The 26041-nt window shown below is 39.0% G+C and overlaps 1 protein-coding gene across 1 annotated transcript in view; it reads right to left on the bottom strand.

The window, feature by feature from the left end:
* cntnap3 (contactin associated protein family member 3) overlaps positions 1-26041 on the bottom strand; it is a 269897-nt gene that overhangs the window by 158465 nt on the left and 85391 nt on the right. The window contains exons 4-5 of the mRNA XM_079805074.1: positions 24210-24357; positions 14350-14553 (exon numbers count right to left, since the gene is read on the bottom strand). Coding sequence (XP_079661200.1) covers positions 14350-14553; positions 24210-24357 — 352 coding nt within the window. The remainder of the gene's footprint in view (positions 1-14349; positions 14554-24209; positions 24358-26041) is intronic.

The raw sequence follows: 26041 nt of genomic DNA, 5'->3' as shown, positions 1-26041 counted from the left end.
CATTGTTAAAAGCGCTATATAAATAAAGTTGACTTGACTTATCCTGGGTACCATGACAACAGTGTGGTTGCTGGCTCGCTCGCACACATCACAGAAACGCGCTCAGAGTAACGTCCGAGCTCAGTGTTTTGACTGAATAATACGGTTTCTTTCTCGCAAAACCTTATAGTATGCCTCCTGAACACCTTCCATATATGGCGGGCGTCTCACTGGATCATTGCGTGATACTTTTGTATAATTTTTGTAATGTTTTAGCCTGGTCGCCATTCACTGCCCATATATAGAGGAGCGCGTGCAGGACTATTTAAAACATTTCTGCTTTTGTGGTCCGAAAAGAGGTACATAGGGTATTGGAACAACAGCGGGGTGAGTAAAAGATGGCTTTATTTTCATTTCAGGGTGAACTATCCCTTTAAGTTTTTGATGAAAACATTCCAGGATTGTTCTCCACATAATAGACTTCAATGGCAACCAACGGGTTGAAGGTCCAAATCAATGCAGTTTCAAAAGGAAGGGATTCGGAGTCTCTGCATGATCCCAGACGAGGAATAGGGTCTTATCTAGCCAAACCATCGGCCATTTAAAAAAAAAAAAAAAACATGTATATATTTTTTTTAACCTAAATTTTATCATCTTGCACTGTTCTGTGACGTCCCATGGATTGCGCAATCATGTCGGAAAGGTCACGCTAGACGTAGGCGGATGTACCGCCCCAACTGACTAATACAAACGCCTTTTACCAAAAAACACTCCATCTCCAACTTGCTAAAGGATGTTTGTATTAGTCTTTGCGCGAGCGCTTTGTAAACATGGGGACGGTACTTCTGTCTACGTCTAGCGTGACCTTTCCGACGTGATTATGCAATCCGTGGAGCGTCGCAGAGCAGCACAAGATGAGCAATTTAGGTTAAAAGGTATACACATTTTTATATTTTTTAGAAAATGGCCGATGGTTTGGCTAGATAAGACCCTATTCCTCGTCTGGGATCGTGCAGAGCCTCTGAAGCCCTTCCTTTGAAACCACATTGATTTGGATCTTCAACATTGGTTGCCATTGAAGTCCATTATATGGAGAAAAATCCTTAAATGTTTTCCTAAAAAAAACGTAATTTCTTTTCCATTGAGGAAAGAAAGACATGAACATCTTGGATGAGATGGGGGTGAGTAAATTATCAGGAAATGTTCATTTTGAAGTGAACTAATCCTTTAAAGGGAGCTTATTATGCCCTTTTTCAAAGTCTTTGACCTACTAGAACAGGTTTTCATGCTTGAATGTTCAAAAAAACTTTTTTTTCACATATTCTCCACTGTTGCAGCTCCTCTCTTCCCAGTCTGTCAGTAACGCTCTGTTTAGATCCTGTCTCTATGAAGTTTCAGAGTGTTCAGAAACAAACAGTGACACTCATATAGAGAAGAACTCCCGCTGGAGGGACTTTGTGCTTTGAAACTTTGCAGAACTTTATGCTTTTTAATGCAGCAACATTACACACTATAGACAGTTGAAAATGTAAAAAGCATAAATGAAGAATATATTCATTTATTCCCTGAGCCATCATTTCTTACCACTGTAAACAAACCCTTCTGAAATGTTTACCACTGTCACCTGAAAGTCGTCCTGTTTATGCAATGGAAAAATGTCATTTCTTAATATAACCATATTAGACCACACAGTCGAAGTGCTGCTCGAGTGTCAAAGCAGAAGGTGAGATAAAGCTGCTCTAAACATCTCAGCATCTCAGCCCACACCACAGTTTATTTCACAGATCTGGAGCTGAGAGCCTTCTACTTTAAGGGCTGATAAGTAAGGTTTTGAGGCTTTAAAAAAAATTACAGTTTTACACCAGCCAGTCGCAGGTTGTGCAATAAGCATGCAGGGATTTTACAGATTGTCTTGTTGATGCATTGGTGTTTGATATTCATGGCAATTACATTTTTTGTATACATTTATTTTTTATTTTAGTTTAAATATTAGTACTTCAACTAGTTAGTTGCAAAGGCAAAATTTAAAATGCATATCCACTGTGTGTCACAGTCATGTTCTGTTTGTTTTGGTTTTCAGTCATCACATGTGATCTGTATTCCCACCACTCATCAGTCACCATGGACACTAACTATCATCACTGCTGTTTTGTTTTTGTGTTAATCATCTCCATGTATTTAGTTCCTGCTTGTGTTCTGTACGGTATTGTCTGCGCTATGTGCACTCTGTTTCGCATGTTGGCTGTTATCTTGGAAATATCTATTAAACATTGTTATATCTTCTAATCATCTAAATTAGAGAAAACGTTACACTCGATATGAATGTATATTTAATGCATTTGGCTTGCAAACACACGCTGTAAATAGACAATGAAAGGAACATCAAAACAGATTATTTACTTTTTTTTAATTCGTGCTTCAGAACGACTAATCCGAAAACTCATGGGTGTATCAAAATGAATGTCTGTGGCGACCTGCAAAACAAACTTAAAGGGGTAGATCACCCAAAAATGAAAATGTCCATAATTTACTCACCCTCAAACCATCCTAGGTGTATATGACTTTCTTCTTTCAGACAAACACAATCATTAAATATATTAAATAATGTTCTGGCTCTTTCCAGCTTTATAATGGGAGTGAATGGAGATTTTAAAGACTAAAAAAGTGCATCCATCCATCATTAAAGTAATCCATACGACTCCAGGGGTTTAATAAAGGCCTTCTGAAGTGAAGCCATGCATTTCGTAAGAAAAATATCCATATTTATAACTTTATAAACTATAAATCACTGGGTTCCCGCAACGTCCGTACACAAGTCGAGTTCTGGCAGAAGAGTGACCTCTGACCCGACGCATGACGTAGGATGTAGCGGAAGCTCAGGTGAGAGTAGACGCCTCAAGAACAGTGTGTAGAGCTTCATGGAATGGGTTTCCATGGCCGAGCAGCTCGTCCAAGCCTTACATCACCAAGTGCAATGCAAAGCGTGGGATGCAGTGGTGTAAAGAGACCAATCACGCTTCTCTGTCTAGCAATCCGATGGAAGTTGTCAGGAGAATGGTACTTGCCTGATTGTGCCAAGTGTTAAGTATGGTGGAGGGGGGATTATGGTGTGGGGGTTGTTTTTCAGGGGTTGGGCTTGGCCCCTTAGTTCCAGTGAAAGGAACTCTTAATGCTTCAGCATACCAAGACATTTTGGACAATTTCATGCTCCCAACTTTGTGGGAAAAGTTCGGGGATGGCCCCTTCCTGTTCCAACATGCACACCTGTGACCAAAGCATCGGTCCATAAAGTCCTGACCTCAACCCGATAGAACACCTTTGGGATAAATTAGAGTGGTGACTGCGAGCCAGGCCTTCTCGTCCAACATCAGTGTCTGACCTCACTAATGCACTTCTAGAAGAATGGTCAAAAATTCCCATAAACACACTCCTAAACCTTGTGGAAAGCCTTCCCAGAAGAGTTGAAGCTGTTGTAGCTGCAAAGGCTGGGCCAACTCCATAATAAACCCTACAGATTAAGAATGGGATGTCATTAAAGTTCATGTGCGTGTAAAGGCAGGCATCCCAAAACTTTTAGCAATATAGTGTTTCTCTTTAAAGCTTCTCGTTTTAGACTTCTAATTCATAACTGGTGTTTTCTTTTGCTCTATCTCGGCACTTCCGCCTTTGTCAATACATCATGCGTCGGGTCAGAGGTCACTTCCACCAGAACTAGATTTGCGTTTGCATACGTTATCGATTCGCTTCAGAAGGCCTTTATGAACCCCATGGAGCCGTGTGAATTACTTTAAAAATGGATGGATGTGCTTTTTGAGCTTCAAAATCTCAGGTACCATTCTCTCCCATTATAAAGCTTGGAAAAGCCAGGATATTTTTTTTATATATAACTCTGATTGGATTTGGCTGAAAGAAGAAAATCATATACACCTAGGAAGGCTTGAGTAAATTATGAAGTGTTGAAGTATTGGTCAATGCAATCAGAACATTGTGTATATAAATCCCTTCAAAGTTTGGGGCAAAACATGAAGCAATGGAGCACAATATAAACAGACATTTTGATGAATGCAAACTACCAGCAAAATAAAATAGTTTGGGATATGGGGCATAAATCTTCATGTCACAGCTTGTTTGCAGATGTATTATTCGGCACAGACAGCAGCGAGTGTTTGCCAGCGACTTACATCTGTCTCTGCACCAAAACAACAGCGTCACATAAAAAACCCTGTTCAGCATGTCTGACTCTTTCGGATTATCGGACCTGTGGCACAGTTTGTCCTCCGATACATTGGTGCTGGATATTTATTTAGGCTTTAGATGTGGACGTCGTTCAAGGACAATGAAGACTAAATGAATCCACTACGTTTCTCAAACAAACCTATGAAAATATTTGAAATATATGATGCTTCAAACTGATCTTCAACAGACTTTATATACAATTCAACTTGCAGCATGTCCTGCCTGCTGAGATATGATCGCTGCTTCATCCGGAGCTGTAATCTTCACATTTATAAATGCCAAAGTCAAACGTCAAAGGCAAATCGAACAAGCATGTTTAACTGTCAAACCAGTGCCGGTCCTATACTTTTGGGAGCTCTATACTATAAAAAAGAAGACAATTACAAACAATAGGACAAATAAAACTGAAAAAAGATACAAATGAAATTAACTATTTAGCCTACTATACAGAAATGTAATAAAGTAATCAAATGTAAAAATGAAACTTAATGAATTAATTATACATTGTTACTTATTAAAGTTACTAAAGTTATTCAGTGAGGAGAAGTGAATAATTCTCTCATTTTCTTTTGTTGTTTGATTAACATTAAATGACAGACAGCAGCAGGTTTATTAGGCTGCTGTCCCTTTAAGACAGATCTAATAAAAAAGTATTCGTTAATGTTCACTTAAAGGGTTAGTTCACCCAAAAATGAAAATTCTGTAATTAATTACTTACCCTTATGTCGTTCGACACCCGTAAGACCTCTGTTCATCTTCGGAACACAAATGAAGATATTTTAGTTGAAATCCGATCGCTCAGAAAGGCCTCCATTGGCACAATGCACTTTACACTCTCAAGACCCATAAAAAGTACTAAAGACGTCGTTAAAAAAAAGTCCATCTCACTACAGTGGTTCTACAATAACTTTATAAAGTGACGAGAATAGTTTTTGTGTGCAAAAAAACCCTAGATAACGACTTATATCATGATGACCGATTTCAAAACAAGGCATCACGAAGCTTCGAAGCGTTATGAATCAGTGAGTCGATTCAGCGGTTTGAATCGCCAAAGTCACGTGATTTCAGCAGTTTGGCAGTTTGACACGCGATCCGAATCATGATTCGACTCGCTGATTCATAACGCTTTGAAGCTTCATGATGCATTATTTTGAAATCGGTCATCGCTATATAAGTTGTTATTTAGGTTTTATTGCGCACAAAAACTATTCTCGTCACTTTATAAAGTTATTGTAGAACCACTGTAGTGAGATGGACTTTGTAACGACGTCTTTAGTACCTTTTATGGGTCTTGAGAGTGTAAAGTGCATTGTGCCAATGGAGGCCTTTCTGAGCGATCGGATTTCAACTAAAATATCTTCATTTGTGTTCCAAAGATGAACGGAGGTCTTACGGGTGTCTAACGACATGAGGGTAAGTAATTAATGACAGAATTTTCATTTTTGGGTGAACTAACCCTTTAAGTTCACTTAAGACATAACTGAGCGTAAGTGAAAACTCCTCAAGATGGACATTATGATATAATTTTGTGTGTATTTGTACATATCAGCACACACTCGAAGCCCAATGTAGCCTACACTCTAAAAAAAATGGTGCTATATGGCACTAAAAGTGGTTCTTGGCTCATAATCATAGGGGAACCACTTTTGGTGCTATATAGCACCATATCTTAACATGTTCTGTATATGATAGCAGTGCTATTTAGGACCTCAGCCAGTGAAGAACCGCTGAAGAAACACTGAAGCACCAAGATTGGTGCTATACAGCACTTAAAGAGGTTACAAGCCAAGAACCTTTTTATTACGTGACGCTGCCTCCTTGTCATTTCTGACTTATAACAGAAGACAGAACAATGCTAAAATAACTAAAAGCTGCTTTGTGATAGGGTGTACAGCAAAAATGCTAAAAAACACAGAAATAAGTTTTTATAAGCTGTCGACCCCAAAAAACGAGCGTTTAAGGAGACAAAAGTGGAGACAGGCAATAAGACGTGAAGCGTCAGCAGGAAGAATGGGTACATTTTGGGATCCTGACACTCAGTATGCCTCAGTATGCCTACATGTGCAGTAAACATTTTGTCACTGTTAAGTCAAATATCCAAATGTCAGTTTAATATTTTATATTTCCTGTCGCTGATTACATTCCCCTCTAGTGGGCGTAGTTATTATAACATGTGGCACTCTGTCTCAATTGCCTGTATCCACTTTTGTGTCCTTAAATGCTCGTTTTTTTAGGTCAACAGCTTATAAAAACTTCTGGGGTTTTGATTCTGGGTTTTTTATGTTGTTTGCTGTACACCCTGTCACATATCAGCTTTTAGACATTGTTCTGCTTTTTTGTTATAAGTGAGAAATGGCAAGGAGGCCACTTCACGCAATACAAAGTCAATGGAGATGGTTTGTTTGTTTTCTCCCCCGGTGGGCGTGGTTTTCAGATTATGACGCGCGTCGCTCTGTCTCTATAGCTCCTCCTGGGGCAACATTTAATTCAGTAACAATAGGCAGTTTATATTTATATGCTGTTTAATGTTGATGATTGTATTATTCTACAAATGCATTTGATTACATATGCAATTGTTTGTTTCAGCATCTTCTTTGCCTGTGTTTTGATCTGGAGATTTGATCTGTACTCTTTCAGAAGATGTGTAATAGTGCCCCCTACCGTATAACAGTGTAAACACGGAAACTCATCTTGGGGAAAGAGTTAAGGTGCTGCAGTAACACAACATCCACTAAAAAGGCCTATAAGAATCAAACATGTCTAAATTAATATAAAATAAATAAATAGCCTACCATATTGTTAAAAATATAAGACAACTCTGATTATAAGACTTCTCCCCCATTTTCAAGATGTAACTTTTTGATAAAGATAATGCTTTAATTTTTTAAAAAAAATTGTATTGGAAGTATGGTAAATACATAGACTGGGTAAACCCAGCCTGATCTGCCAGCGATTTGATTTCGCCCTGCAACTCAGTCTGGAAACCTGTACATTAATTTCTACTGCTTCTCTTACACTTTTGCGGAAACCAATCACAGACCGGCTTATCCACCTGGCACACCATTAGCGGGTTTAACACATGATGGATAGAGAAGCGATGGGTCGTTGCTCGTTGATCACGCCTCTTGTGGTCTGATTGGTTGAAGGACTATCCAATTGCATAGAGAGTCATTTGTATTATGCTTGTTTATCATGCCTCTTGTGCAGTAGAAAATACAAAGCAGACTCCCCAGACCAATGTTCAATCTTAAATTAACACGGCTCTTAGACGATAAGCTTTTCTTTGACTCTTTATTTTTTTTAAGACTGTGCCTGCATCTCAATATGCATACTATCCATCCTAAATAGTATGTGACATTAGTAATATTAAGTCGTATTTAGGGCAGATAGTATGCGCATTGGATTGCAGGGTGTCTCTTTGCGCTCAAGATCTTCTAACATTACACTCTGAATCTGAAATCGCCCCTAAACCCTCATTCAATATTCCCTACGTTAGTCCACTAATACAGTTCACTTGAAGGAGTGAATGAAAACGAGTGAGTGAATTCAGACTGCCATTGTGTGTTCATCGGCTGTACACTCGTTATTGCGGTGCAATGTGAGATTGAATGAGTGCACTCAATAACGTCCACTATGGTTTCGGACACCACTACAAATGGCTGTCCCTTCAAATAATGCCCTATTTGAGGGTATGGGGGCGATTTCGGATTTAGCCACTGTATTTCTTGGCACACTTGTTTTACGTGTATTTGACGCCACCTATTGTTGTGGCTGTATTATTGATATGTAAAAGTCTAGACCAGGGGTGGTGAACTCCGGTCCTGAAGAGCCACAGTCCTGCAGAGTTTTGCTTCGACCCTAATCAAACACACCTGAAGTTAATCAAGGTCTGAAGGTTTACTAAGGCTGAATCTGCAATCGCCCCTATACACTTAAATAGGGCATTATTTGAGGGGACAGCCATTTGTAGTGGTGTCCGAAACCATAGTGGACGTTATTGAGTGCACTCATTCTATCCCACATTGCACTGCAATAACGAGTGTACAATCGATGTACACACAGCGGCTGTACAAATTCGCTCACTTGTTTTCATTCACACCTTCAAGTGAACTGTACTAGTGGACTAAAGTAAGGAATAGTGCTTGAGGGTTTAGGGGGCGATTTCGGATTCAGCCTAGGAAACTACATACAGGTCAGTTTTATCAGGGTTGGAGCAAAACTCTGAAAAAAAACAATGTCTTATATTCAGAACAATAGAGTAAATGACCACTTTTACCAAAGACAACAAAATGTCTCCAATTCAAACATTGGGATTTATGCTCAACATGTCAGAATTTATTCGAAAAGTTCACAAACAAATTACAAAGAAACCGCGAATAAGATTGAATTAAACATGAAATGTTGAGGTAGAAAGACTGAGATGGCATTTTCTGATAAAAAGTACTCCAATAATTTTCTGTTTAGTTTAAAAAAAATTTACAGTGTCTTTCTGGTGAAGCTGTTGAGGAATATTGTCTTTCTGGTTAAGCTAGTTAAAGGATTAGTTCACTTTTAAATAAACTTTTGCTTATAATTTACTCACCCCCATGTCATCCAAGATGTCCATGTCTTTCTTTCAATGGGCTCCAAATGGGTTAAGGTCCAAATGACAGTTTCAGTACAGCTACAAAGGGCTTTAAACGATACCAAACAATACCAGACGATGAATAAGGGTCTTATCTAGCGAAAAGATACGTTTCTGTGAGAAACCGAGCAGTATTTATGCTATTATTTTACCTCTTAACAGACGAACGTGATCGTCTCTGAGCTCCGCCATAACTTCCGCTAAGTGAGGTCAAACACGAGCATGGTCATAGATGTATACGTAGATGCCTCATTAGCGCCTGCACGGATCAGTAGAATGAGGCATCTACGATCGATATATCTATGACCACGTTCGTATTTTGACCTCACTTAGCGGAAGTTATGGCGGAGCTCAGAGACGATCACGTTTGTCTGTTAAGAGGTAAAATAATAGCATAAATACTGCTCGGTTTCTCGCAGAAACTGATCGTTTCGCTAGATAAGACCCTTATTCATCGTCTGGTATCGTTTAAAGCCCTTTGAAGCTGTACTGAAACTGTCATTTGGACCTTGAACCGTTTGGGGCCCATTGAAGTCCATTATATGGAGAAAAACCCTGGAATGTTTTCATCCAAAACCTTAATTTCTTTTCGACTGCAGAAAGAAAGACATGGACATCTTGGATGACATGGGGGTGAGTAAATTATCAGCAAAAGTTTATTTAAAAGTGAACTAATCCTTTAAGAAGTCTGCTGAAAACACAGCATAACTAACCAACATTGAACAGGACAACCCAAATATTGAATTCAATGTGTACATTCTAGTCACCTATTCTTCATTATGTAGTTTCTAGCCTCTAAACACAACATATGCAGGTATTTCCAGCCCAAAAAGTTTGAAAAGCTGCCTGAAGTGATTGATATTCAACGTTCGCTCCTAATCGTTGACTTTTAAATGTCTTATAAAAAACAACCCAGAGTGAATGCAATGTCCTTACGGCACAGTAAATCTCATTTAAACACGAGAAAGGCACGGCCATCATTGGACAACAGCCGAGTGCCATGTGTATTTCTGACAAACAGTGTCGAGCCATTATCCGAGCGAGGCCGAGAGACCACTTTAGCACTTTCAGAAACACCTCTAATAAATGATGCCAGGCATCTTCCATTTGCTTGAAATTATGGTGAAAGCAGAGAGAGCAAAGTGTGCAGAGAGAATGGCAGTTAGACTTCAGTTACTTTACGATGGAAAAGCCTGACAGCGGCTGGATGTGCCGAGATTTACAGACGCGAGGTATTCCATCTCCTCCGGTCTGACCCAACTGAGCTCTGAGAGACTTTAGAAAATACAACTGTACAGCTGAGATATGACGAAAACGGCACATGCTGGCCGCTTCCTCCAGTGCTGTAACCGTCACATTTCCAAATGTCAAACATAAATTGAACACAGAAGAGTAATGGTCAAAGGACCACAGACATGCAGCATGTGAGTTTCACAACTACAGACTGAGATAAAATGAGAAAGCACAGTTAGGAACATCCGCTAATTAAATCTCCTTTATATCTCAACTGTTTCTCCTACTGGACAGGACTTGCTGCCACGCCATGTTTCTCCAGTAATGACTGTAATCTCACATGTGCCAAACAACTACAGTTGTACACTGCAGTAAGTGTTTGTGAGGAGAGAGAGAGACTGTGACGCTGGCAGTGACACCCGAACGCTGCGATCACAGATGGCACATGGGAAACTGTGCCATACTGGCTGCTTACGACAGACTGCATCTCTGACCGACAACTGAAGGCTTTTCTTTAAAAGTGGTACACCTTATGAACAAGCCTTCTAAATTTATCAGCGTCCCTGATTTATGATTAGAACAGATTTGTTAATCTGCCGGAGATTTGAACCAACAATACATATAATAATATAATACATATATAAACTACTGAATAGTACCATGGTATTGTCATATGATGCAGATGTACTATGGTAATTTCATGTTTTTCTTTAAAATGTCTTGGAATAACATGCCCAGGTTTTATATATATATATCAAGCGGCAACCTCCCCCAGTTTCTCTTGAAGCCAATACAGAAGTGACTTAAACTGCAATTCATTGACTGGCCGCTAGGGACAGGCTCCAGAAGGGGCAGAATCTCATTGAGCTCCATGTTAAAATGGCCAACTTTACAGCAGAAAAAAAACATGTTTACAGCCTCGTACAAATTGTGGTTTTGGTCTATACAGCTAATTGTGCCCTTCATGACAACTGTGAGGGGGGCAGAGCATATGAGCGGAGTGGAGCGGTGAGAATCTCCGCTCATCGCTCACGGAACTGTTCACCCCTCCGCTCCCCCGCTCAAAGCTACATCAGGCCGCTCCGCTCATTATCGCTCAGCGCTCAACGCAGTTTGCTTTGCGCTCCACTCAAATCGCCCCCCGCTCGCTCCAAAAAAAGGAAAAAAATCTACATGTATATCACTTTTAGCTTAGCCACAGCCTTACCTCCTAAAGAGCTGAGCAACAATAACATTTTTCAAATAGAAATGTTTTATTTCAAATTACAAATTAGGCTAGTCACAAAAAGTCCTGTAAAATTAAACGAATAAATGGGCCTAATAATATAAATAAAAATGATATAAACAAAAATATACAGAAAAGTTTTAAAAGTAAATTAACTATTAGGCCAGAATTTTGATTTGTGAACTTCTGCGCAACGCGCATGATTAAAATTTAAATTGGCTTATATCCTTCCATTGTACACACAAACTGCTGTAAAATTAAATGAATAAATGGGCCTAATAATATAAATAAAATGTAGGCTATATAAACAAAAATATACAAAATCCACAAATGTTTTAAAAGTAAATTAACTATTAGTCCAACATGTAACTGATTTTTGCGCAGCGCGCAGGATAAATTTAAATTTAAATTGCCTTATATCAATTGTAAAAAAAAATGCTGTAAAATTAAACAAATGAATGGGCCTAATTATATAAATAAAAATATACAGGCTATAGGCCTAGATCAAAGTTTTAAAATTAACTATTAGGCCAAAATTCTTAACTGAACTTTTGCGCAGAGTGCAAAAAATAATAATAATTGCTTTTTATGATTGCATAACGAATTAAGAATTCATTACCACCCGTCAGCATGTTTTAATAATTTGTTTCCTCATTTTAATTAGATCGTGGCCACATTGTAATAATCCGTTCCCTATAGTTTTAATACAATTGGAGAACGAATTAATTCAACGTGGCCACAATTTACTTAACCAGGGAGAACGAATTAAGAAGTTGTGGGAACGAATTTAATTTGTGGCTACGATTTAGAAATGAGAAAACGAATTCTTAATTCATGGGAACGAAATATTAATTCGTGGCCAATGGCCATGGTATATTTTTGTCTGCATGTAATAAGAGCAGGGCTCCGTATACACGATAGACCTACCGTACCTTCCCTATTTATCTATTAATTTATTATCGAATGATATATAGCTCACCTTTTGCTGCACTGCCATGTTTGCGTAGCACATCCTCGTGCTTTCTGGCAATGTGTCGCTTTAGATTCCAATATCTTAGCTAACTCTCACAATCTCTCCACACTCCCTTTCAATTTCTTCTCCCTGCTCGTTCTTAACTTTGTGCATTTATGTATAAGGCTCGCAACTTCATTAAAACAATATTTGAACTCCATAACCTATTGCTCCACTATTGCTTAGCTATTTCACAGATTCTAGATCTCACTACGTCCATATTTTTTTTACAGTCTATGATATACTGTATATCATATATAGCACAATTTTGCTGTTTGGAAATTACATTTTATATAATTAAAGTTTGCTTAAAAAATGCTTAAATTACTTGATTTTGAGTAATTTTACTTGATTTATAAGATTTAAAACTTTCAAATGCAGAGTGACCACCCAAATCAAGACTACATTGTATCAGCTGTGCAGGTGGGTAATATGAGCATAGTTTGATATGAAAAATTTAATATGATATGAGTTATTTTTGTTAGGCTATATAAAAGAACAAAGAAGCAAATTAGCAAATTGCAGAAACAATGGTAAATTTAAAAAAAATCTTATTTCAGATACAGTAGGTTTATTTAATATGTATACATTTATTTAACATTTGTAGTTGTTTGATTAACATTAATGACTGACAGGTATTTAATTGGGCTGGTGAATGCATGGACGTAATATTCTGACACATATCCAGTTATTACCCACCTGTTTACATACACTAAGCCATAACCGACTGTGTTCATACGAGATACTCCACACGATGGACATTTTGACTGATGTGCGCGTGTATTTGACTATTCAGGCACAAGAAGAGAACTGATCGCGCGTGCAACAGAGAGAGAGAGAGCGCACGCGAGAGAGAGCTTCTGCTGTGTGTCATTCAGCGCGATTCCACCTATCCCGCCTTCACTAACTGCAGGTTAATCGATAAAGAATTGTAATTTAGTGATACGACGGTCTTGGCATTTCATTTGGCTGTAGGCTGAAATTATTTTTCAACTCGCCAAAGTGGCTAGTGGGAGTGGCTGCCTTATCCGCCACAGCTGAAATCTACCCGCATTCGGCAGGCTGGCGGGTGTTAAAGGGATAGTTCACCCAAAAATGAAAATTCTGTCATCATTTACTCACTCTCAAGTTGTTCCAAACCTGTATGAGTTTCTTTGTTCTGCTGAACACAAAACAATATATTTTGTAGAATGTTTGTAACAAAGCAGAGAGAGCAACCTGAGCAACTTGAGAGAGAGTAAATGATGACAGAATTAAAATTTTTGGGTGAACTATCCCTTTAATGTCAAGCCCTGCAAATATAAATATAAATATAAATATATAATATATATATATATATATATATACATATACACACAGGAGAAACTGAGGGAGGTTGTCGCTTGATATAATAATGTCACCTTGTCTCTAAAATAAGCTTTAAGCAAAGCATAATTTCTTACTTTTTAAAGTTTACATGTTCATCTTTCCTAAGTGTGTAATGTTGCTGTTTGAGCATGAAACATCTCTGCAAACTTCCAAAGCACAAAGTCCCTCCAGCGGGAGTTCTTTTCTATATCAGTGTCAGTGTTTCTGAACTCCATGAAACACCTCCATTGTAGTCTTGAGTTTTCTTCCGGGAACGAACATGTCGCAATATTCCTCATTTAAATAATTTATATACAGAATAAAGGTGCGGGGCCTGTTGAGTTAGTTAGTAGTGTGTTGAAACTGCCAGTTATGGTAAGGGGCAGGATATTTCCCAAACACGCTCAAATCGCTTGACCAATCACAACACACTGTTCCAGCCGACCAATCAGAGCAAATTGTGCTTTACAGAAGGAGGGGCTTCATAGAGACAGGAACTAAACAGAGCGTTACTGACAGACTGGGACGAGAGGAGCCGCAACAAGTAAAAAATAAGGTGTTTTGTGAACAATCAAGCATGAAAACCTATTCTAGCAGAGCCCAAAATTAAAATCAAGACTTTGTAAAAATGCATAAAAGGTCCCTTTTAATAAAAAAAGATGGCATATGAATGTGGTACATGCATATTAGTACCTTTTCTAAGCTGAAGTAAGAGTTTTCCTTTGAATAACTCCAAAGTGAGGGTGTGTCCGCTGTGGCCTTCCATATGAACCAGCATCCCAGAGTTCTGCTGGGTTCTGAAGTTCATGGATAACACGTCTTTGTCTGCAGGATTGGCGCTGGGAGCCGGCTTATAGAGCAAGTGACCGCTGCCATCAAAACCGGCCACATCAGACCCTGAAAACACACAAGAAGCAAATAAACAGTGTTCACACAAAATAACACAAAGATCAGAGTGAAGAGATCGAAGGCTGTCTCCCTCCACCCTCAAAGTCTATGTTGCCGCTATCGCCGCTAATCATGAGCTAGTAGATGGAAAACCTCTAGGTAAGCACGATCTGGTCGTCAGGTTCCTTAAGGGGGAGAGGCGACTAAATCCGCCTCGTCCTCCCCCCATACCCTCTTGGGACTTAACTCTGGTGCTAACTGCACTACAGAGAGAACCATTTGAGCCTCTGCAGTCAGCTGAGTTGAAAATTTTGTCGTTAAAGACAATACTCCTGACTGCGTTGGCCTCCATCAAGAGGGTAGGGGACCTGCAGGCATTTTCGGTCGACGAATCGTGCCTGGAATTCGGGCCCGGTAACTCTCATGTGATCATGAGACCCCGGCCTGGATATGTGCCCAAGGTGCCCACTACTCCCTTCCGGGACCAAGTGGTGAGCCTGCAAGCGCTGCCTTCGGAGGAGGCAGACCCAGCCCTAGCTTTTCTCTGTCCCGTCCGTGCTCTCCGGACTTACGTGGACAGAACGCAAAGCTTCAGGACCTCAGAGCAGCTCTTCGTCTGTTACGGAGGACAGCAGAAGGGAAAGGCTGTCTTCAAGCAGAGGATGGCCCACTGGATAGTGGATGCCATCGTCTTGGCTTATAAGTCCCAAGACGTGCCCTGCCCGCTCGGCTGGGCGACACCTAACACGTTCGCTAGATTCTATAGCCTCCGTGTAGAGCCGGTATCTTCCTGTGTGCTCACTTCCCATAGTCAGTAACACCGAAGTGCCTGTTCTAGTGTCGGCTTGCTGCGCCATTCCCTCCCCTATGGTAGACGGATGCGTGCGCTTATTTGCTCCAGTCGAATTCCCCGGAACGGCGAACCCTGTTGAGTCCTCCGCAACCCACGGCAGTCGGACGTGGCGGAGCGTTCGACGCCAGGTCTAACACTCGTATGCATTGGTGGAACTTGTGTTAGGCTGGGTTCCATATGTAGTGACCCCCACGGCGGTCCCATATGTGTATTCTTCCACGGTACGGCTCCCTACGGCGAGCCCATGTCTTTCCCTCGGCAGAGTCTCCTCTGCCGTCCCAGGTGCGTGTTGTCCCCATCCTCTAATTGGCCGGGGCCACCCCTGGGACTTCCGTATGTTGTGCTGCCCACGGCCAGCCCATACGTGTATTCTCCACATGGTAACTCCCTCTGGGCATGATGTGGCTTCCGCAGCTGCCTTCACAGGCACGCTTTCCCAGCATTATCCAATACAGTCAGCTGAATGGGTCTTGCGGAACAGCAGCTTTGACTCTCCCTGCGTGAACTTTCCCGCCCGCATTAGATCGGGGTCTGAGGGGCTCATCGCTGGGCGCTGGAAGTGGTAGTAACTATGGCGTTTTCCAAAGGGATCCCAATTCGTCGGTACGTCCGACGTACGTCGAACGTGACCGACTGAAAGGGAACGTCTCGGTTACGTATGGTAACCCTCGTTCCCTGAAGGAGGGAACGGAGACGTACGTCCCGTCGCCACAGTTGCTGTACCATCACTGCAGGTTGAGCCACTACATTTGGCTCCTCAGTGAAAAACAGCGTGCATTCGCTCTCGCTTCCTGTTTATACCCACAGTGCGGGGCGGAGCGCGAGATGCAAATCTCGCACGCCAATTGTTCAATGGCCGGTTCTATATAGCGCGAAGCTGATAGGGGCTCCCAGAAGTGATCCCCAATTCGTCGGTGCGTCCGACGTACGTCTCCGTTCCCTCCTTCAGGGAACGAGGGTTACCATACGTAACCGAGACGTTTTGACTGAGGGCAAAGAAAACTTTATTTTTAAGGATATTTAAATATACATGCAGTGAAGATAATGTAGGAGTTGCCTGGACCACATTTGTGTGGCTATTAATGTTTAATATATTTTTTAATGAAAATGAAAAGAGGCAGAGTGGTGTTTTATGACATTTCTCCTGGGGCGCCTTGAAAGTGCGTCTATTTCACTTCAAACGCTCGATTTATACGAGCGTCCAATTCGCTGTGAATGGATTCAAACTAGATGCGGTAGACACGATTTTGACACTCTATTCGCGTTTGGTGTGAACGCAGCATAAGACTTGACATTAATTCAGTAATTTAATTGTAATGAACTAAAATAAATGAACAAGCAGCAAACAAACAAACAAATAAATAATGAGTTAAAATATATAATAATCTAAAAAAAATTATAAATAATGAACTTTGATTAATAAATAAATTATGAATAATAATACATAATAGCGAACAAAAATAAATAACAATAATGTAAAATAAATAAATAAACTGATATAAACAATGGGTAACACTTTAGAATAATGGTAATTAGTTAACATTAGTTAATTTATTAACTAACATGAACTAACCATGAGCAGTACATTTGTTACTGTATTTGTTCATCTTTGTTAACGTTAGTTAACTGTTTATGGTTTGTTCATGTTAGTTCACACAGTGCATTAACTAATGATAACAAGATTTTAATAATGCATTAGTAAATGTTGAAATTAACATTAACAAAGATTAATAAATGCTTTATAAGTGCAGTTCATTATTAGTTAATGTTAACTAATGTAGTTAAATAATGTTAACTAATGACCATTATTCTAAAGTGTTACCAAACAATGAACTACAACAAATACACAAATAAAAATGAACTATAATACATAAACTACAAGCAAATAAATAATAATGAACTATAAATAAATACTAAACTATAATGCATAAATAAACTACAATAATCAAATAAACAATGAGCTTTGTATAAATACATAAACTAAACTAGACAATGACCTATAATAAATAAATAAATAAAAATGAACTATAATGCATAAAAAAATAAACTATAAAAAATCAAATAAATAATTAAATTGTCTAAATAAATAAACTGAACTAAATAATGAATTATAATAAATAAACTAATAAAGAATTTTACTAAAATGTATAAACTACAATAAGCTAATAAATAATAATGTACTACAAATAAATAATAACTGAACTATAATGTATTTATATGAATGAATTAACTACAATAAATCAAATAAATAATGAACTATGTATAAATAAATACACTGAACTAGTTAATGAATTATAATAAATAAATATGAACTATAATGCATAAACAAACAAACAAACAAACAAACTATAATCATCAAATAAATAATGAACTGTCGAAATAAATAAACTGAACAAAATAATGAATTATAAGAAATAAACAAAAAAACTATAATACAAACTAAAATAATCAAATAAATAATGAGCTATGAATAAATACATAAATAAATACTGAACTATAATGCATAAATTAATAAACAAACTACAATAATCGAATAAATGAATGAATGAATAAATAAATATTTGGAGTGTGATGTTCAGATGTTTAGTTTGTTTCTGGCGTGTCAGTCATTAGTAGTTTGACCTCCTGAAGAGTGAAACACTGGGACTCTGTGACGTGTTCAAAACATTGATCTGTTTGTTTGAGTCCACAAACCCCTGACGCCAAGTATTAAACTTTGTGCATTATAATTAGTGCGGTATACAGCGTCTCTGTGCAGGTCTATTGGCACTTGTAATGTATTCAGGTACAGCTCAGCACCTTCACTGCTGTAAGTGGAGAGAAGAGTTTAAACCTGAGGTCGACACAAATGATGCAACCGGCTGACACAGGGCAGTACCTGCAGGATCTGTTCAATAAATTATACATCTGTATAAACGGATGGGGGGGGAAAACAAAACACTCAATCCCTAATGGTCTGCTATATTTATGAACATGGAAACAATCCAAAGTCTGTGTTAATGCACACGAGGCAAATAAACATTGAATGTATGTTGACGGGCTCTTAATGGCTGACAGCTCTCAATGGCAGAAACGCTAAAGCCCAGCAGTTCTGCCCCGTGTGATTTCAGCGACAATACATCTCATTCGAAAAGAGCCACAAGACAAAAGCTGCCACACAGGAGCTCTGTGAGACCAATCATATATCAGTGTGTCGGGCTGGCGTCTGATTGAGAGAAGACCGGACACACTCGTCTGCTCTTAGGCGATAACACATGACAACCATGGCCGGACTTACCATTGGGCTCGACTCCGACCGCGAGCGCCCATGCCATAATCAAACAAACGGAGTACACTTGTATTTATCATTAATTCACAGACGGACACACGTATTGAATCGCATCTGCCCACGTTTATTTGTGACTATGGCTACTTTAAACGGCTCCATTAAAGGATTTTAATCCCAAAAGAGCGATAGACTATTAATCAATTCTCTGTCTAAATTGCGGGAAATATCATCAAAAGGACTAAAAGAAAATGACGAGTTCCTGTTTTTATATTTAGGCTCAGTGCTTTAAGTGGGCCGGTACGCGCCGGTACTCAGTACCGCCACTTCCAAATATCGCTCTTGAGTGTACCGCCACCTTTCCGTGCGCCCAGAACGTGCTTTTAGCATACCGGTATGCTCATTTGCGAGCAGAGACTACATTACCCATACACCCTTGAGTTTTACAAGTGAAAAGTGCATGCGTCGCTTTTGCCGCTGTCAGTAGGCTTGTTTGAGATGCGCCTCGCCTGAAATTCAGCCGAGACTAGGCGGCTGCAGTGAGGAGAACAAGACACAAAAAGAAAAAAGAAGTTTTTGTTATTTATTTCCATTCGAAAGACGTGTTTATCAATCATTTTTACTTTAATTACATTCTGTTTTTTAATAAAAACTTAATAAAATTGTTGTCATATATATAAAAAAGTATATAAAAACGTACTTTTTTTATATATGACAACATTCACATAACCCACAGAGAGATCGCACTGTCTGAGAGTTTGGGAATATTCAAACATAAAAACATGATATATCAGAGTTTTAAAATCAAACATTTTAAAAAAGAACCATTCATCACGGTTGTTTAAACCAATAAGCATTAAGCTGTGTCGTCAGCAAGTCGTTTCCCATCATGCTTTTGCTCAGCGCAGTCGGTGGAGAGCCACTGCGCTCGACTGCAGAATCCGACACATCCGCCTTTCGCTCGCGAGAGTTTTTTGACATAGGTCAGCATGACATCAGAGCAAGGCGGACCGCCCTCGGACACATTTTTAACCGGCATGCATCTTGCGCTGATCATCGGTGATCGGTTCTGCGCAGATTTTGCTCATCTCAAAAAAGCCTAGTGTCAACAACTCAATGTGGTCCGGAGAGGGTGTGTGAAACACGCAACCATAGCTGCTCAGTTAAAATACAAAGCACTTGTGCCACGGTCGCGGTCACAAGTGGTGACGACGAGGACGAGAGTGACACTACTTCTATCGATGACAACAGCCGCATGTTGTAGCTATAGTTTCTAACTGTGTTGCTATTTGATTAGAAAAAAGAAAGAAAAAAGTTAACATTGCATGGTAGCCTAATGAGGTCTTGCTTTGTAAATAAACCCTTATTGTAACAAATGATTTAGTTAAACAATTACAAGAACTATATGTTAGTTCTAAGGCTGAAAACAAGTTAGAAAGAGCTTTAAAATACGGACCTTCTTGAATTATTGACTAAACAATCCCCCCATAACCATGCCCCCAACAAAGCCCCGCCCCCTCTGGTGAGTACCGGCACTTTATTTTTTCCACTTCAAGCACTGTTTAGGCTATAACATAACATAACAAGAAGTTATCACACAAGCAAGAGTGCCGATTTTCCAAACATCTGCACGCAAATGTGACACTAGCTATGTTTCCATCCACCTATTTTTATGCACATTAGTGATTTCCGGTTCGTGAACGAAACTTTCTTTTGAACCGGTTCTTTTTAGTGAACCGGTCGAACCAGTTCACCAAATCGGACTGAATCGTTCCAACCGGTTCGCGTCTCGAGTCAGCGCTGATCCACAAGTTACCAAAGTTTCTCACTTTCTGACATGAGTGACAGTCCCTCCGACTAGAAATAAACTAACATCCTGATGTATATGTTACTCTAGCAACTCCAACAGTTCATTGAACGGAGACATGTTGTGCTGAGAGAACTGTTGAGAACTCACGAGCAGCTGATACTGAGCATGCGCGTGTCCTACCGAACGTACAGCGGTTCTCGAGTTAACAGTTCATATGGGTCATTCAGTGAATGCCGGTGGCTCGACGGCAGGAAAACACAATCCAAACAATCACGATTTTGATAATCTTTTTCATCATTAATCAAAGCTATTATTCGAAATGTAGGCTGTCAAGAAGGAGGCAAGAGGGGCAGTGTATCTTAAAAAAAAACTAAAAGAGACAATATATAATATTACAAAAATAAAACAACGTAAATATATAATACATGTATATATATATAAAACAAATACATTAAAAAGTATAAAAATCTGTCATTTTTTATAAAGTAACACTGTCCAACAACGACACCCGCAGGTAAAGTTAAAGCCGGTTGCCTGAGCCCATTGAATTTTAACAGACCTGCCAAAGTCGCGCTTTGATTGGACGTCGGACAGCGTAGCGTGGCATGGGGACGTAATGATGTGCCATTAATCAAACTATGTTCTGTAACATGTAAAACGGGAACATGAACGGAATATTCTAAAAGCAACTCATGTAAACACCTTAATCAGAATATTGTCTTATTCAGAATAAGGTCAATAATTAGATTAACTGTTGTCCATGTAAACGTATTTGAACGAATCAGAGTACATGATTCAATTATATGATCCTAAATTTGCGAACTATTATATTATTATTTTTAACGATTCAGTTGAATGAACTACTGACGGTTTTAGTTTTATATTTAAAATGTAGATCATTTTTTCAATTATTTAATACAGTACGTGCAAATCCAAAGATGGATTTTGTTGATACTGATTTCATTTGATTGTTATACAGTGTATTTTTATTCTGAATTCATTTATAGACCACCTTCCGTATTCAACTTAAGCAGAAAGTCGTGACGTAAGAAACGCAGTTCCTAGGTCCAAGCCTCAACTTGTTTCACTTGAGAATGCCATCGACGGCCGTTTATGAGTGCTATTTATTCATATTAAACATCAAAAAGTTAAACATTTTAAATACTTACAGTTTACACAACAGTCTCTGTGCTCACAGCGTCACAGACTAATAGATTCATATTTTCATATTCATATATTTCATATTTTAACGATTTATAAAAGATGAATCACTGTCTGTTTTTCCATGTCCGCAGGTTGAAGTGACCCCATATCATTTATGTGATATTTAGACCCAGGAACCCAGGCAACTCTGCCAAAAAAACACATATTTTACCCCCCAAACGCCATTTTTTCCAGAGAACCCCCCCGGAAAGCTATTGGGCTTGTTTTGGGCTAGTTTTGCGTACCAATTGGGCGGGTTTTGTTGTAAAAACTTGGCAACCCTGTCTGCACGCACGCTGGAAGAAGAAGATGGGTGTAAACGATGTTTGCCGGTGTTGTAAAAAATATTTTAAATATACACAGAGTACTTACCAACACGATCATCATTTTTGAGAGAAATGGTAAAGGTGAACACATATACGAACAAGTTCTCAGTTTAGGATTAGAACAAATTCCACCCAAGTGCCCAAGTTGGTGACGTGGATGATTTTGTTACTGTTGATCATCTGTCCATCATCGTATAAAGCCCGCCCTGACAATTTGATTGGCCCGAACAGCTCTGGTTCGAGCATAGTTGCTCCACAACGGAACAAGTCCAGACCGAACTTCCCAAACTCAAATGTTGTGGGCGGGGCTAAGTTCGACTGACATCCATGGTAAGATATATTACTTTATAACGTTTTAAATATTGATCTTTTTCTTACACAAACCCATCGATTCGCTTCAGAAGGCCTTTATTAACCCCTGGAGCTGTGTGGAGTACGTTTATAATGGATGGATGCACTTTTTGAGCTGCAAACTCCTGAGCCCTGTTCGCTGCCATTATAAAGCTTGGAAGAGTCAAGATTTTCAATAATATTGCTCCGATTTTGTTCATCAGAAAGTCATACATCTAAGATGACTTGAGGGAGAGTCCTTAAACTTAATATAATAATTTTAATATTAAAATAAATAAATACATTTCATAACACGAAAGATCTTAAATCATATTAAAGGTGCACTATGTAAAATATTTTCAGTAAAATATCCAAAAACTACTAGGCCAGTGTTATATATTTTGTTCAGTTGAGTACTTACAATATCCCAAATGTTTCCAACTATTTGTAAAGAGTGAGAAAATTGCTATTTTAACCAAGGAACCGGGACGTGTGCGGGAATCGCCTGTCAATGGCATCATATCTGCGTTCCCCTCGGTTTCCGGTTTTATTCTGCAGAAACGCTTTACTCTCACTGTAGTGTGAACAAGTGTCATAGCAGCCGCCGAGAGAACGCACAGAGTAACGCCATCACATCATTAACACACTCAGATGTGTCTAATATGATAAACAGAGCTGCGTTACCTCATACTCATGACCGGAAATGCGGAAGTGGCATAATAAAAGTCCCGCCGGCGACTATGCCATAATAAAAGTCCCGCTGCTCGCAAGGCGTGTGTTGCGTTCATCTTATTAGCAGCAGTTCCTCAGCTCCACAACACTCGGCCCTGCTCTTCTTCATACTATAGTAACGTTAATAATCGCATCTATGAACATGATTTCTGTCCTAGTCCTATCCCGATTCTTTCCCACCGGCTGTGAGGTGAAGACCACATGTCCTAGGATTCTGCGCTCAAACGTGCCGTCATCAAACTACGACACAGGCGACCTCTAGCGGACGGAAAAGTTGCACAGTGCACCTTTAAATGAATGAATGTATGAAAAAATAAAACAATTCATGTCATTTAATTACATGAAAGATGTTAAAGGTCCCATTCCGCATGATCCCATTGTTCAAACTTTAGTTAGTGTGTAATGTTGCTGTTAGAGCATAAATAATACCTGTAAAATTATAAAGCTCAAAGTTCAATGCCAAGCGAGATATTTTATTTAACAGAAGTTCCCTTTCAAAGCCTACAGCGAACGGCTGGCTTGGACTACATCCTGGTACTTCCTTCTTTAATTACGTCAGTAGAGCAGTAGAACAGACTTACCTCCGCCCACAAAGAAACGCGAAAAAGGGGGCGCGGTCTTGTTGCTGTCCCACGTGGAGAAACGGACGTGTCGCGTGGAGAAAAGGAACTGTTGCGTTGAGTGTGTTTATCGCCATGTCGTCGAGACGCTGTTATTTTCATCCAGGAGTCAAATCACCTTTGTTTGGCTTTCCCAGGGACGCTGTAGAGATTATTGAACGCATACATCTCTCCGTTAAGAGGCGTGATCTTTCCAACATGCGCTAAGCTGCTGTCGAATCACAACACAGGAACTGCTGGCACGTGCGCTAAGCTGCGGTCGAATTACAACACGGTAAGCGCTGGCACAATCAGAACTCGTTACGTATTTCTGAAGGAGGGACTTCATAGAAAGAGGAAATCACCAGCCGTTTTTAGGACAGTGAAAACAGCGGTACACAGATAAGTACATTGTGTGAAAAATACTGTGTTTTTTTACACGCGAAACATGAACACATGTTATATTGCACACTGTAAACACAATCAAAGCTTCAAAAAAACACGAAGAACGGGACCTTTAAATGATCCGTAAATGTTAAATACGTACTGTATTGGCATCCGTACGCTTCCAGCCTCAATCCGACCCTCCCATTGGGGTTCCAGTCCAGCGGCAGTATTCTGAGATACTGAGCAATCACTGCATGCTGTAGTTTGTACATCACCACACTGTCGGCGTTGGAGTTCCCAGAGAAAGCCTCAAATAGAAAGAACAACAGCCTTACGTGACCTTTCATGATATTTGTGGTTTGACATGATGCTTTAATGCGGTCTTGCATCTTTAATGGTTTCCCATTGGATCATAAAGAAGCAGAATGTCGATCCTGAACTCAGGCGGGTTCACATGACGAGACCAGTCTATAACTTAAGTTGTACTTAATACGAGCCGAGACCCCGTGACGACCGGAGCGATTCAAATCGCCATGGGTCAATGAGCAGATACATCCGCACTCAGGCACTGTTTTAAAGGAAATCAATACAGGCACTTTTTGTCCAGCAACATCCACACCTGATGATCAAAAATGCTGATCTCACAACAAAGGCAGGTCTATGACTAACAGGCTGATGTGTTTCTTAGGTATAGTTTACATGAGATGCATTATTACCAGTGTTGGGGACTAACTAGATACATGTAAAGGTATTACGTAATTTAATGACAAAATAAATGTAACTGTAATCTGTTACGGTTACTGAGAAAAAAAAGTGTAATTAAATTACAGTTACAGAAAAAGATTATAAAGGGGGTTACATCTGAATATTTTCTGTGAAAAGCTAGGATGTGTTGAATAAAATTAATTTGTTGCTTTGCCGTTGTCTGTTTTGGATGCCTCCTGCCATTTAAAGGCCTTTTAGAAAATAAATGCTTTTCTGATGCTTTTGATTGGCTCTCGTTTGAACTTTCAGCGTCTGCCAATTACATCAATCCACATTGCCGCTGAAAGCTTTAGGCTACAAGCTGTCTGAGAGTTGCCACCATGGTGAGTGATAAAAATGCGTTCCTGTGCTGGAAATGTAAAAATAATTTCATCCAGAAATCTGTATTTAACCTCAGAACAATCTCAGAGTAAAAAGAGGAGCTAAAGTCTGATTTTGTGATGGCTGTGCTTTAAAATTGAATTATTGTCATTTTAATTCAAGTGATGAAGGAAATTCATAAAACACTTAAATGTTAGAAAATGATTAACAGTTGAAAACAGTTGTTAGAAATTTAGAAAAGTAATCAAATTTTATCGTTTACATTACTTTAATACAGTAATTGAAATCGTTACACTACTTATTACATTTTAAATACGGTAATCTGTAACTTATTACATTTCCAAAGTAACCTTCCCAACATATTATTACACAGCATATGAACACAAACGCACATGCATGCACGCACACACACACACACACACACACACACACACACAGTTGGGTTTTCATGTTTTATGGGGACTTTCCATAGGCGTAATGGTTTTTATACTGTACAAACTGTATATTCTATCCCCTTAAACTGACCCTACACCTAAACCTACACCCTTACACAAAACTTTCTGCATTTTTACATTTTCAAAAAGCTAATTCTGTATGATTTATAAGTTTGCTTCCTCATGGGGACCGCAATTTAGGTCCCCACAGTGACACGAGTCCCCATGAGTCTGTGTGCATTCAGGTTTCTATAATAAAAAATAAAATAAAAAAAGTATTTAAAAAAAAAAATACATATATTAAACATACATAAATAAAAATAAACAAATATCAACACACATATATATATATTAAATACATAAATAAAACAACTAATAAACACATTTAAATAAACTATAAATATTACATTTAAATGTAATTATTTATTATATTAAAAATAAATATATACAATATTTATATTATGAAATATAA

This window comes from Gobio gobio, assembly GCF_949357685.1.
Source record: "Gobio gobio genome assembly, chromosome: 22".
NCBI lineage: Eukaryota > Metazoa > Chordata > Actinopteri > Cypriniformes > Gobionidae > Gobio > Gobio gobio.
Note: the sequence above shows the minus strand (reverse complement) of the source record. Positions and strands in the feature narration are given on the sequence as shown.